The 13333-nt window shown below is 41.3% G+C and overlaps 2 protein-coding genes across 2 annotated transcripts; both read right to left on the reverse strand.

Moving 5' to 3' along the window:
* Positions 1–1964: 1964 nt before the first annotated feature.
* LOC141012199 (protein S100-A13) lies at positions 1965–9042 on the reverse strand. The gene is made up of 3 exons (XM_073485615.1): positions 8948–9042; positions 2446–2577; positions 1965–2294 (listed from the first exon to the last, which is right to left on the reverse strand). Exons 2-3 carry the CDS (start codon positions 2563–2565, stop codon positions 2124–2126), a joined length of 291 nt encoding a protein of 96 aa, XP_073341716.1. The 5' UTR covers positions 2566–2577; positions 8948–9042; the 3' UTR covers positions 1965–2123.
* Positions 9043–9713: 671 nt separating this feature from the next.
* Positions 9714–11880, reverse strand: LOC141012584 (protein S100-A11-like). The gene is made up of 2 exons (XM_073486097.1): positions 11730–11880; positions 9714–10125 (listed from the first exon to the last, which is right to left on the reverse strand). Exons 1-2 carry the CDS (start codon positions 11856–11858, stop codon positions 9991–9993), a joined length of 264 nt encoding a protein of 87 aa, XP_073342198.1. The 5' UTR covers positions 11859–11880; the 3' UTR covers positions 9714–9990.
* Positions 11881–13333: the final 1453 nt, after the last annotated feature.

The following is a 13333-nucleotide window of genomic DNA, read 5'->3' on the forward strand; positions in this document are numbered from 1 at the left end:
AAACAAACTATTTGTTTTCATGTCTGAATAAGATTAATAAACACGCTGACCTTAAAGGACAACACAGCTTCATGCTGTTTTACATTCTTCATATGTGGCGGACCCTGCCATCTTTTTAGCTTCAAATATTATTCTTGAACCTTTTTTTCTTCTTCTGAGAACATGTTGTTTATTCAGTTACGGAAAAATAAATATTTCTGAGTTTGTATATATTAAAATTCTGAGTTTAAATTTCTTCTCCAAAACTGCATAGTGCCCCTTTAAAGCAGTATAATGGATGCAGTGAGAGCCAAATGGCACGGAAATAAGGGTACACATACAATCACGCACACTTGAATGAATGATCTCAAGAAAGAAAACGACATCGACAAAAATGCACAAACAGCATCGTTCTCATTAAATGTATGTTTGATTTCCTAAGTGCGTCTTCTTCGCTGCGGTATTTTGTGTCAGCACAGTGTGCATGCACCATATGTGTGTGTGTATAGTGTTGCAGAGTGGAGGATGGTACACAATAGGAAGCGTATACTGTATGTCAGGATCTGGTTGCAATAGTTGATGCATATAAAGGCAGCCGAGCTTGACTAGTCAGGGATGTCACAGCTATATTTAGCAAGTGTCGCTGGTAGCTGTGGAGGGAGCTGATATCATTGCAGAGGAGCCTGTGGGACAATGTCAAAGCATATCAGGGAAACCACTGTACACATACTGTATCTCTATGGGTCTCCCTGAAGGATGAGGCTTTACATACATTTAGAATACTTGACTAAGTTTACAAGCACAAGAACCAACTACCTGACAAAATGACTCTTATTTGCCCCTCCAGTCTCCCCTCCTTCCTTCCTTCCTTCCTTCCTTCCTTCCTTCCTTCCTTCCACCACCCTTAATGGTACATATGGAAATAAGGGTGAAAGAACAGTGAAAAAAATCTATACAAGTATAAATAACGCAAAAGGGCCTCGAGCTGGCATAGACTACACAAGTTTCTGCAAAACCTGATGTGCAGTATGAATCCTTCTCCACAAAGATCAAACCAGATGAAGAGTCTCTGAAGAGTGGAGTGGTGCTTCTCCTTGGTCAGGGGGGAGTCAATTCTGTGCAGGTGTCCAAAACACCCCCCTCATTCTCTCTTCTGTCTCCATACGCCCCTCTGTTACTGCCATAACTCTCTCATTTGGATTCATCAGTAAATAGGACTTTTGTCCAGTCATCCACTGCAGATTCTGGTATTTCTTTGCCCACCTCAAGCGTTTCAGGCTTTGTTTCCTCTCCTGAGAGGTGGTTTAGAAACTGCTACTCCTCTGAGACCACTACAAGACAGCCTTCTTTTGACAGGACTTTTGCCGATAGGAGTCTTACGTTGTTCATTTAGCAAATTCTGCGATGAAGTTGCTTTTCTATTGCTGAGGGAGCTGAGCTTGATGTATTGATCTTCTGATGGTGTGGTCACTTTGGGTTGATTATGACTGATCCAGTTTCTGCAAAGCATTTTAGAGTTACATGCACTGGCCCCTGACAAACCTTTAGTCTAGCTATAATTTCAAAGCCTCTCTTTGTAGAGAATAACAATTTGACTTCTGACACTTTCACTTACTTCATAAATCCTGAAATGTTCAGATTAGTTCCAGGTTTTGGTGTCAGACTTTTTTACCACACTGTACAAACAAAACATCAGTTATAAATGTCAAAACTGCCACAGGGAAACAAGGTTAATGTTAATGGGTAGCAATATTACAAACTGGAAATGAAAATGCAACTAAAGTTAGAGGAAATTAAAAACTACTCACCAAATAGTTTTATCATATAAAGCTTTTATTTTGAAAATACAGTAAGCGTCCTTTGTATAATTGGTACTAAAAAAGACACTCCCAGCTCAGAGTCCTTCAATATGTCCTTGACAGAGGAGATCAATAAATTGAAAAAAAACCAAAAAAAAAACAGGTTGATCTGGACAGACAGACAGGTGTAGTTTAGAGCTTTATACAGCTGGTTGATTAACTGTATGAAAATGATTATGGACTGCTGTAAAAAAAATGCATATATGATGTTCTGCTCATTTGGAAATGAGAAGAGATATGTAAAAAATGGCCGTTCATTTGTTGATCAACTAAACACTGTAGCATTTATGAAGCATCTGCATTGGATCCACTGTTGGTCTGGGACTGCATCTTCTCACTCGTGGAGTTGGCCAAGTAGCCAATCAGAGTGAGGTATTCCTGGAAGCTGACCTTTCCGTCATTGTTCTCATCCAGTCCTCGCTGCATCTCCGCAACGGCGGAGGTGCTGTTAGTATTCTGAGCACAAACGGGTACACAGAAGCAGACGGGAGGTAATGTTAGCGTTAATATGATAAAATGAAAATAAAATACATTCAAACATATTGATGGATTCTTTGTTTACAGCGTAGTGCGATGGAGAGCAGCAAAAAGTTACGCAGTTCCTTACCTCCATGATGTTGCCAAGTTGTTTAGATACCAGTTTCTGGAAGGATTTGCTGCTTAGGCCATCCTTCCCCCTGGAAGAACCCAGATATGTGGTCACCATCGTCTTGATTGCTTCCTCCATATCTAAAGAGAGCTAGAGACAAAAAGCCAACAGGAGAATTTAATGTAGGAAGTGGCAAAGAGAGATATGGCCATATCTTAGACACTCAGACATCATGCCATAGGGAACAGTTGCCATGAATTTTATTAGTATCAAAATATATTTGCATTGGGTGGATGAAAGGCTTATTTCAGTTATTGAGAGCATTGTCGCAGAAGAGAGCACATCATAACCTTGGAGCGCTTGTGTGCTCTGTACATTTATATTATATATTATAACGTATTAAAATCAAGTTATATGACAAGATTTCACTTCATTTAATATGTGTGATATGATTGGAAGCAGACTGACATAAAAAGCATTAATGAGTAAACTCTTTAAAAAAAATCATATTTGTAAAATAATACATCTACAGAGCTTGTAGAAAGGTGCAGAATAATCTTTTCCTTAAAAACAACATTTTGAAATGTTTGTTGGGTTAGCGGCTAGCATTAGCAACATTAATGTTAGCTAGAGGGGGCAGATGAGTCAAATAACAGCGGTGTTGTGATGAGAGCAATGGAAGGGGGGACATGGAACGTCACATTAAGTGGCTGAATGTTATCAATAACACCTTTAAGGTAAAGGTCCAATGTGTCATGGTTTAGTTGCAGGTCACTACCATAATCTGCAAATACCTCCTCATCTCTCTCACCCTCCCCTCCTCTCCCCACTAAAAACACGATAGGCCCTGTCTACAGTCAGTGTTTGACTTTTCTGTGGAAACGGACTCTTTATGTATACATTAAAGGCTAATTCTAAAGTAACTAAAACACAATTCTTAGTTTCAGGTGATTAGACAATAAGGAAAACATAATTCTGAATATTATATTTCATTTCTGCCCCGAAATACTACACACCAGACCTTTAGGTCAAAATCCACCCTATTCTGCAAATAAAGCAAATGTGTCTACCATTTAAGCCATAATTGTGCTGCACTGAAGACATATGTAGTGTTTTGTAGTTGTATTTGTGTTTGGATATGTCCCCTGAACATAAGGATGTGAGAAAGGTGAGACACACAAGTGATGTCAGCATAGAAGAGGAAGAGGAGGAGAGGACGCGGGGGGGAGATGGAGGGGCCGAGCCTCGAGGCTCACCGAGGTAAACAGAGCGAGAGAGAAAGAGGGAGTGATGGAAGGTTGAAGAGGAGGGGAGTCTCTGAGGTAAACACAATGGGAGCTGTGATCTCTGACGGTGGACATCTGATCCCCAGAAGCCAGCGGGAGGCCGCAGGTTCAGATTACTGCCTGCTGCCCGTCTGCTGCGGCACACTTCCCCTCACACTGTAGGAATACTCTGCGTACTGTGCTCAAGTACGAGCTGACAAACGGTGGATTAAACTAGCCTGAAACAGCTAATGCTGCTCTTATTGACAGACTCTAAATCCTCAGCTGAACATTTGAGATGAGCACTTCTCGGTTGATTTCACTCGCCGCTCATTGCTAGTTGGACCTTGCAGGAAGGACAGAAACAAGATGAACACACGTTTATGCTTTCATTGGATGTCAATCTAGTAGCAGAACAAAAGCTTACTACATGCTCATTTTACACACATTATGATGATGTTGTACGTACTAGAAAAGTGACAAAGTTTACCTATCCGCTTAATATTCAGCCCTTAAGCACAGGTGTGAATAATAAAAAATTAATAATGGCTGAATTCCATTCAGCAGCTCCAGTTTCAGGGTCCTGGTATTGTTGATGCTGCCTCACTGTCACACTGTCATGACTTACTGGGACACATGAATAGAACAGAGCCATCGTTAATGATATTAGCAACACCTGTGCTTTTCTGAGTGTCAGGTAAAGATGTTGTCCTGTTGTCTCACAGCTGCAGAAAATGTAAACTAATATCAATTATGGATGATGGGAGAGCTCCACGAAGATGTCAGCTGTGTCCTAATTCCAAACTACATAATAACTCACTGCCGACTCTGCCTTTGTAGTGTTTTCGTATGTTGAAAACCTTGATTTTTGAATGTGCTGTTAGTGTACACTCTTCTCCCACAATGTGCCAGCTGCAACACATTCAAACTAAATGTGGAAGGTCATAAAGAAAACACAGAAAGAACTCAGAAAACAAAACAAAAAACAACTAATAAAGCCTACATTTTATTTTATGTGTTTGTTTACAGTTTATTTGTGATGTTTAATAGGCAGGGACATGACAAAGTTTGATTGAAATCCATCATCATCTGTATTTTTTGTGAACTAACTGCAAAAACAGTATAAATTACAATTTGTATTTAGTATATTCTGTATACTATTAGTATTATGGAATTGGGACACGTCGTATCATTTCATATCGATACAAAAATGTTTCTTTATTTCTTGCATACCCAGTAGTGCAGGAGGTTTACAGATCATTTACTGAAGTAAAAGTATTTAAGTATAATCAAGAAAATGTATTTTTTGCAGTAATATTGTTTAAAAGTAAAGTACTTAATCCAGAAAAATGTTAGCTACGACTGTTATACGGTTATATATTATATAATAAGATTCTTATTAATACATAGTGCACCTTTAAGTATCTAAAATGTGTCCTATGTTACAGTATAGTATAGTACTTATGCAAATGTACTTAGTTACATTCCACCACTGTGTATACTAATACTAATACAGACAGTTATTTAATATATTGTTGGTTTATATGGCGTTAAAATGCAGCTGATGATAACTGACCAATAAAACTATCAAATGACTATTTAGTACACACTGTTTATTTTCTCATATGGAAATGAGTCATAGAATATGTTCGCGGTACGGCCGGTACATGTGCGACCTCACGTGTCCTGACATAATTCAGCCCACAGAACGACCCGTGTAGCTCTCTGCTGTCTCCACGAACAAGATTTCAAAGGCTTCTGCACAGAGAAAACAAAAGGCCTGAATAAATGCTGCAGATACTTGAGTAGAGTCGATAAGTATCGCAGCAGTGTGGTGTGAGGCCTTGCTGCAGGATTTCCAGTGTTGTATTGGAAACTACCAGGAGGCAGTGGGTAATGATGATGGCTGCCTGTGGCGATGTTGTTAGCGTAACTGTAGAAGCTGGTAAATCTCCCATCTGACACAGATGTCACACCTCAGTGCTCGCACTATGCACCTACACTAACCTACACACATAGACATACATATAGACAGACAGAGAGATAAAGAGAGAGAGACACATATCTGAAGACGGACAACACCAATTAGGACTTCTGCTGCATTAACCTAATTAGTGGGTGAGTGAGAGCAGGCACCCAAACCCTGGATTCTGTTTCATGTCTCCCTGCCATGCCAGCACAGACACATACACACAGAGGTGAACGCACAACTCTTTCCTACATGCTAGAGAGCATCTGTCATCAGCATGCTGTTCATTATTATTTAATGGGTTACTATAATTGTCCCCACACCTTCCTAACACCCTGTACAAGACGAACAGCAGCACGGGAGCAGGCAGACCCTGAGTGTGTCTGCATGTGTTTGGAGTTGTACGGGCCATATATCAAAATGCCTGACGGGCCACCATCCATTAGCGTCTCTTCGGAGCGTAATGAGACGAACATGAAACCAAGTAGGTCTCGGTCAGAACTGGAGACATCGGGGCCGCAGAATTACAAATGGGTAGAAAGGAACATGCAGTTTGTCTGATAAGAGCGAGAGGTAGCCTGAGTACATCTCCTACATCCTCTCAGGACATGTGCTCCATTCAGACTCACAGCGTGGAGTCGGTGATTGGAATGACTCAAGTGTAATGAATGCCTGAGTGGGGCCCAGTGCATTGTTTCTTTTGCTTTTCTGCTCCTTTTTGTGGCATTTTACGGTAATGCTGCACCACAGACATGCTAGTTCAGTGATTCAAAACCAAATTTTTGTCTTGAGACTGTTCTAAATAAAGTAACGTCTCTCCAGTTGAATACGACCAGGTTAACCAAAGAGGGATATGTTTTCACTGAGGGGACCGAAGGTTGTAAAACTATCCAGTAATTGTCAAGTGATAAGAATTAGAAGCATATCTGAAAAACTTAATATATTTTGTTGTGTCTAACCTGCTTCGACAGCAGGGCTGGTAATGTTTCTACCTTGTGAGTCTGTGTGTGTGTGTGTGTGTGTGTGTGTGGGTGTGGGTGTCATCATGGCAAAATGTGTTCCTCGAGACACCCATTGTCCTAACTAGGATTTTTGGCACGGTGATAACATTGCAACTATGCAAGACACAGTGACGAAACTTTACAGGTGTGTAGCTGAGATCAAAATGAAGTTTCAAAGATAGGTGTGGTCTGTGAAACAGTGCTGGAAGCAGAGACATTATGAGAGGCAAACCACTTTGGATCAGAAAAGTCCTTTAAGCCAGAAATGGCAGTTGTATGACACAAATCCCGTCCCTCCCCACGAAAAGCCAATAGTCTACTTTAATACAGCCAAACCGGGTAAGATATCAGCCAATCGTGTTGCTGCACACTATTGAGATTCAACCGATTTGGTGCAGCTGCAGACGGACTTGTAGAGGGTATGGAGGAGCTAATGCACAGGATTACCAAGAAGGGAGAGGTTTTAAACACTAGACGTTAAACCCGTGTTTGTTCAAGTGCTCTGGTGGGATGAGCTGACAGAGGAACATCACAGCACTCTGGATTGAGTTGTAAAAGAAGTTAGCGTCACCAAACTGTGCGCATGTATAATAGAAGTATAACTGTGGAGAAAAAAACATTTTAAGACTTAATTTGGGGGCAAAGAAAGCAAACTTTTTAATCTTTTAATTAGGTTTGACTGGTGATTCTATACGTACAGTTTTATGTCCTTGTGACCGTTGAAAGTTAAGTTAGGGCTCTCTCCCCATTCTTATAGATATAGGCCGGGTCTTGTTAGCCTGAAATATTTGCCAAGATGGCTTCCTCGTAGCAAGACTTGCCTAAAAGGACTTTGAAGTATGGGGGATAGGACATAGAGAAGGGGCCATTTCCCCCCAAGCCCGACCCTACTTTAGGCCCCTGGCCCCTAAGTTTAGAGATGAGCTCTAAATGAAGGCTGAGATCGAAGAAGGGTGTGGTCCGAGTACTGACTGCTCATATGATAATGTTTGACTTGACTGTTGAGTGTTTATTCTGTGATATCTTTGTAGACTCTGTTTTTAAAGGTGCTATATAAATAAAGTTTAGTATTATTGTTGTTATAATGTAGTAATGACTTCTGAGTACTCATGGGTTGGAAAGTCAACATGTTGAAGGTTGTTGCAGATGGTCTCTAATTTCTACTGAGCTAAAGTTTGATTAACTATACATTTGCCATTTATTAATGATGGTGTTTCACGTTAATATGATCAAATGTTTTGTATTATCAAACTAGGGAACCACCATTTTGTTGTCTCTAAAGTTGATTTGAGCATACTTTTTGTTGTGATCTGTTTACTTCATTTTGTCAGGTTTTGTCTACAACTCTTTATGCTACATCTCTACCAGGCCTCCCTTGCAAACATACCTGGTTGTGCCTCCCAAATAACAATACCTCCCAAATAAATCAAATAAAACCTGACTATTGTGCGGACGTTTGCTGAGAGTTTCGGTGTTGCAATCAGCTCCCAGACTCGACAAGTTCAAACCAGTTTACAGGTAAGTCACTCAGGGCCACCCAACCCAACCACTCCAGACTTTTTAACATCTTCCATATCTGAGCTCAAGTGTTTCCCCAGGCTGCCCTTTAGACCACACAGGGTCAGTATTCTGCTCTTGGCACATGATAGTTCACGAGCATTGATTAACCCCACTGACCAATCAGCTCCACCCTGCTGGTGTTGTTTGCGCTGGGTGTGACTGACTCATTTCCTCCATGAGCATGTTACCTGTCATCGCCCAGGTCCCTATTTCTCCTGCGCGTCATTAAGTACACCAGGTCGAAGCTACCCGAGTCTCGCTACCGGAGTCTTATTAAACGTGAATAATTCAGACTGATAAGAACCAAAAAAGAAAAAAAAAATCTGAGCCATCGCGGTTTGACTGTTTAACGGGGCGAGAACGACCTTGGCGCATATGCCAAAAGTGGCCACCGCCGTGCGTAACGGAGATGTCAGGGGCTTGCCCGCGTCCCCACATTTACATTTAGCCCGAACTAATCCTGACAATTTGTAGAGCGACCAGAGGCAGGACTGACACGCTGCGAATAAATAAGTAAACTCGAGCCTCGTGTTTCTCTGGAAGTGTAAAGGGATTGGGGTTCAGTTACCAAGGAGGGGAACCTGATCCCTGCGGCCACCGAGCTGGGGAACGACAATAGAGACGCTCGCTAATTATGCAAAATTCATGACACAGCGGAGGATATAAAGCTAAACTGATCACTTTTGACGAGGCCGAGCACAAAGGAATGAGAATGAAGCACTCACCGTTAGGACAGGGTCACAAAAAGCAAGAAAATCTTTCACTGGAAGCTGCTCTCCTTTCTCTCTCACAGATCGTCCTCTCCGGTCTTGAGCAAGATTAAACTGCAACACATATCTTTTCCGTGATTTAACTTCTCACTCCAGCCAACTTTTTTTTTTCTCTCTCTCTCTCTCTCTCATTGTCATAGGGCGTGTGCCTGGGAGAGGAGGAATGTGGAAAGAGGCGCAGCTTGAGCAACACAAGCCGATTTTCAGCAACATTTTGGAACAAACATTTCCGCAGTTCAGGAAAACACGTCTTTATAACGTGGTTTGATACATATTTTGAGTTTTTATTTCATGTCTGTTTAATAGTTGCACTTTTTTTTTTTTTAATGACACACACACGCTCAACATGTAGGAACAGGCGCGCGCTCATGTCTTGAAGTGCGCGTGTGTTCAACGCTTTCCCAAGACAGATGTAGGCAGGCCACACCCTGAAACTTCACTCACTTCTGCAAAGAATGGAAACAGTTTTTTTTTTCTAGAAAGAAAACTTTCGAACAATCTGACAAATGAAGGCCTGATCAGCAAGAATCACTCTTTTTTTATTGTTTCTTCATATTTATTTCCAGCTTTAATAGATACAAATCTTGCTCTGCCTGCACCACACCTCTGTTTGTCTCCTGGATGGAGCTGAGAATCAACACAAGGTGCGTTTTCCCAGAATTAGATGAGCCAAGAACACAATACACAGTGCTGACACACATTTTCAGTTTTCAGATGCCTTCGCATAGACCTGTAAGCACAAGCAGCTGTCAGTGTTTGTGTGTGTGTGTGCTAGGAAACAGGACTGGTTGTGATATTGCTGAAATTGTTCAGTAGTGTTCTGTGACAGAGCCTGTGCCAGTTTGGCAGTCGCCTGTGATGACAAGGTGAGAAGAAATGCAGACTACTGATAAAAACAGAGAATCCTGCAGCAGAAACAGACGTTAGGGTGTTTTCCATTTGGCTCACAGACAAGTCAGTAACACACATGGCACTGGAACAGTGTGTCTGAGGACGCTCTATTGGCTGAACCCCCCGTGTTTGCTCGCAAGATGCCCAATCAACTGCCAGAACTCCAGGAAGTTGAGCTCTCCATCATTGTTGTTGTCCAATGAGCTCATAAGCAGGTCGATGGCAGCGGGGTCGCCAGCGTTCTGCAGAAGAAAATAAAAGAAACTACATTAAATAGTGAAAAACAAAAGAGAGAGTCAGTGTGGAGTGGCTGATGTTATTGGTTGAGTGTGTGGGGCGATGAGACAGAGGCAAGCTGACACCACTGGCACGTACACCAGTTAAATAATTCATGCAACATCAGCAGAGGTGGTTTGGCACGAGGGTCTACGACTCTGTCACCATCTAGTGGCCACTGGGATTATTTCAGCTGCTCACACAGGCAGAAACACATGGAATTTTCCACACTTGGAAAAGGCAGGCTTTAATTTTTTTTTTCGTTGGGCCTCAGGAACTGCTACTTTCTGCCATTGTGCTCTGGTTAAACATGCAGAGTGCAGACAACACAACCACTAATAGACAAGTAGTCTCTGGAGGCTGGCAACTCCTTCTTTAGGACAAACACTTTGTTTTTGTGTGCAACACAGCAGAACATTCAACGAGGAGTCATATCCTGTTCCAGCATGAGATACAACTGCTTATTTCTGCTAAAGATCACGGGCAGGAGTGGAAAGAGTCAAATACTCTGAAATAAATACTCCTTTCAAGCTTCACTGTTATTTGAATCTAAAGTACAGCAAGACCACATGCATTGAAAACTGCCCACGTAACCGAACAGAAGTAGTCTTTTGAAGACAAGTATGACTAACAGTTAATTATATGGTCAGAGCAGAAAGGACCAATGTGGCTTCCAGATGATGCCTGTTTCAATATGAGTCCTTCTCTTATGACAAAGCTTTTTTGCATGACAAAGAGATTCAGAGCAAATTTAGAATATCTTCCTGATTGTCTTTTATCAGTTTAATTACAGGTCTTTAAAACAGGTAGCTGAGCACAGTACTTCATCACAAATCTAATGACAATGCTGGTGATATTTAATGTTTTTGTTATTGTCGACGATTTCCATGAGGAGACAATAAAACAATAAGGCGTTGTCCATTTCTGCATACTTTCATTAGTCCCCAGCCTGTCTGTGGCTCTCAGCCACGAACTCCTTCATTCCTACTAAAAGTTAGCCACAGATAAATACTTTTACTCTTAAAAAAGCTAAATCATTCCCTAAAACAGCTTGGCACTGTAGCTGTAAGAAAATGTTACTCAAAAAGGAGTAATTAGTGGATTTGATGGGGACTATTTTCAGCTGTGGATTAATGCACATTTGGAGCACAAATGTGTATTTATGGCAGCAGGATGATGTTTTTGCAATAAACTCAGGATAAACACCAACAACGATGTTCATGGCAATGAAAGAAGAAGGAGCGACAACACTGGATCTGCTAATAAAGCTAATAAGACTCTGGATATTTAGGAAACACATCGATCAGTTCAGTGTTGGTTTTGGTCTTTTCATGGGATTTGTTTACAAGAACAAAAGATTAAATATCACAGGTTTAAGTCAAATTATTACCAGTTTCAGAATATATTCAAAGCAGCACAAGTAGACTAAATTCTAATGTAGTTTTCCATCTCTGCAGCGTAATAAGTGACAAAATGTTTAAATGGATGTTGTCTCGCTGTTATGTATCAGACCGATAAGTCAACTAAACAAATACGACTACACAATACTAGTGCATCAGTGCATCCTTACCTTGACAAAGTTAGGGAGCTCTGATGTGACCAGTTTGTGGAACTCATCTCTGCTCAGTGTGTCAGAGGAACCATCACTGCCAGCGTACGCCTTGAACTGGGACACCAGCACACCGATAGCAGACTCCATCTTAAGTAAAGCGGCACACGGGGAAGATCTGCAGACAATATTTCAGAAAAGAAAAATGCGAAAATGAGAAATGTTGTTGATGATAATAATAATAATCAAATACAGTTCATTTATGATACAGATTAAGTTCAAGATCGGACAGATAGAAGAGAAACAACAGCACTTTTACTGAGACACAAATCACAGAGACTCACCAACTCAAGTGTGTGGGTAAGTTGTGAGGACGCAAGTCTACCTGGTCTTTTTCTAGACAACAAAAGTTAAATCAGTCACTAATTTCTCTGTTTTCTGTAGACTATTCATTGCAACCAGTAAAAATGTAAACCATGTTTCCCAAACATCACTGACCTTTTTCCATGACGCGATTACATTCTCAGATACAAACCGAGCCTTTAACTAGTCTCTGGAAGGAGTTACTGGATGAATCACCTCATTCAGGAAAACCCCACACCAACTCAGCCTGACTATCAGAGTCAGGGCGGGTTGAAGTTCCTACAATTTGTGTGCACAAACTGTTTAATGTTTTGCTCAGTTTACGCCAATACATGCATAATAGCCCCACATATTTCCTTTGCTATGTGTGAGAAGGAAACTGTGGGCGAAATGCTGCAGAGAGCAAAAAGAAAGCAGTAAATCAGGCACAATTATAAAGCCTGTGTTGCAGAAACTTTTTAGAATGAGGCACTTGGGCTTCACTTTAAAGAAGTCGTATTATTTAAGCCGAAGCTCTGACAGGATGTGCACAATTGGCATATTAGGGAGGCAGTTAGTGCTAACAAGCACAATGGCTTCATCATCCAAACATCCCCGCAGCTTGTTTTCTTGTCTCAGCTGCATCACACACACACACACACACACACACATACATCTATATCCCCATACACCTGAAACAGCAGTCTTCAGTTCTTCTCCTTCTGTTCCCTCGGCCATCATTGAGGAAGCACAGTGCAGCTACTAACACATGATGAATGGCTTACAGGGAGGACTGAGAAATCGTATACAGTGGTACAAAAGCATCAGGGTTTCTTCCACAGGGCGATGCTGCTAGTTGTCAGACGATTAATGACTTGTGATTGATGCTTAGCTGCAGGTGTATGTGTGTCTGAGGATTTGTTGGTCTATATTTCAAAACATAATTCACACTTCCTGAATTTCTTGATTGCCTTCTGAACCCATTAATCCAGAATCTGATCCTGTGAGAAGATCTATTTTCTACTTTAAAGGTTTAATGCAAACAGTGTCTCCTTTCTTTTGCAGACTTTATTAGGTCGTTAATCATTACAGAGAAGTATGCGGCAGGAATGTAAACCCGCATGAGATGTTGCTTTCCCAGAGAGGCAGCCGTATAGATTATATGCGTGTTTCTGTTATTGTGAGTGTGACATTACCGCTGAAGCTACAGTAGAGCAGTTTCACTACATTATGAGGAGGAATGGAGAGTGGAACGGCACCCTGCTCTACTTCTCACATGCAGA

The sequence above is a fragment of the Pagrus major genome, chromosome 17 (assembly GCF_040436345.1).
Source record: "Pagrus major chromosome 17, Pma_NU_1.0".
NCBI lineage: Eukaryota > Metazoa > Chordata > Actinopteri > Spariformes > Sparidae > Pagrus > Pagrus major.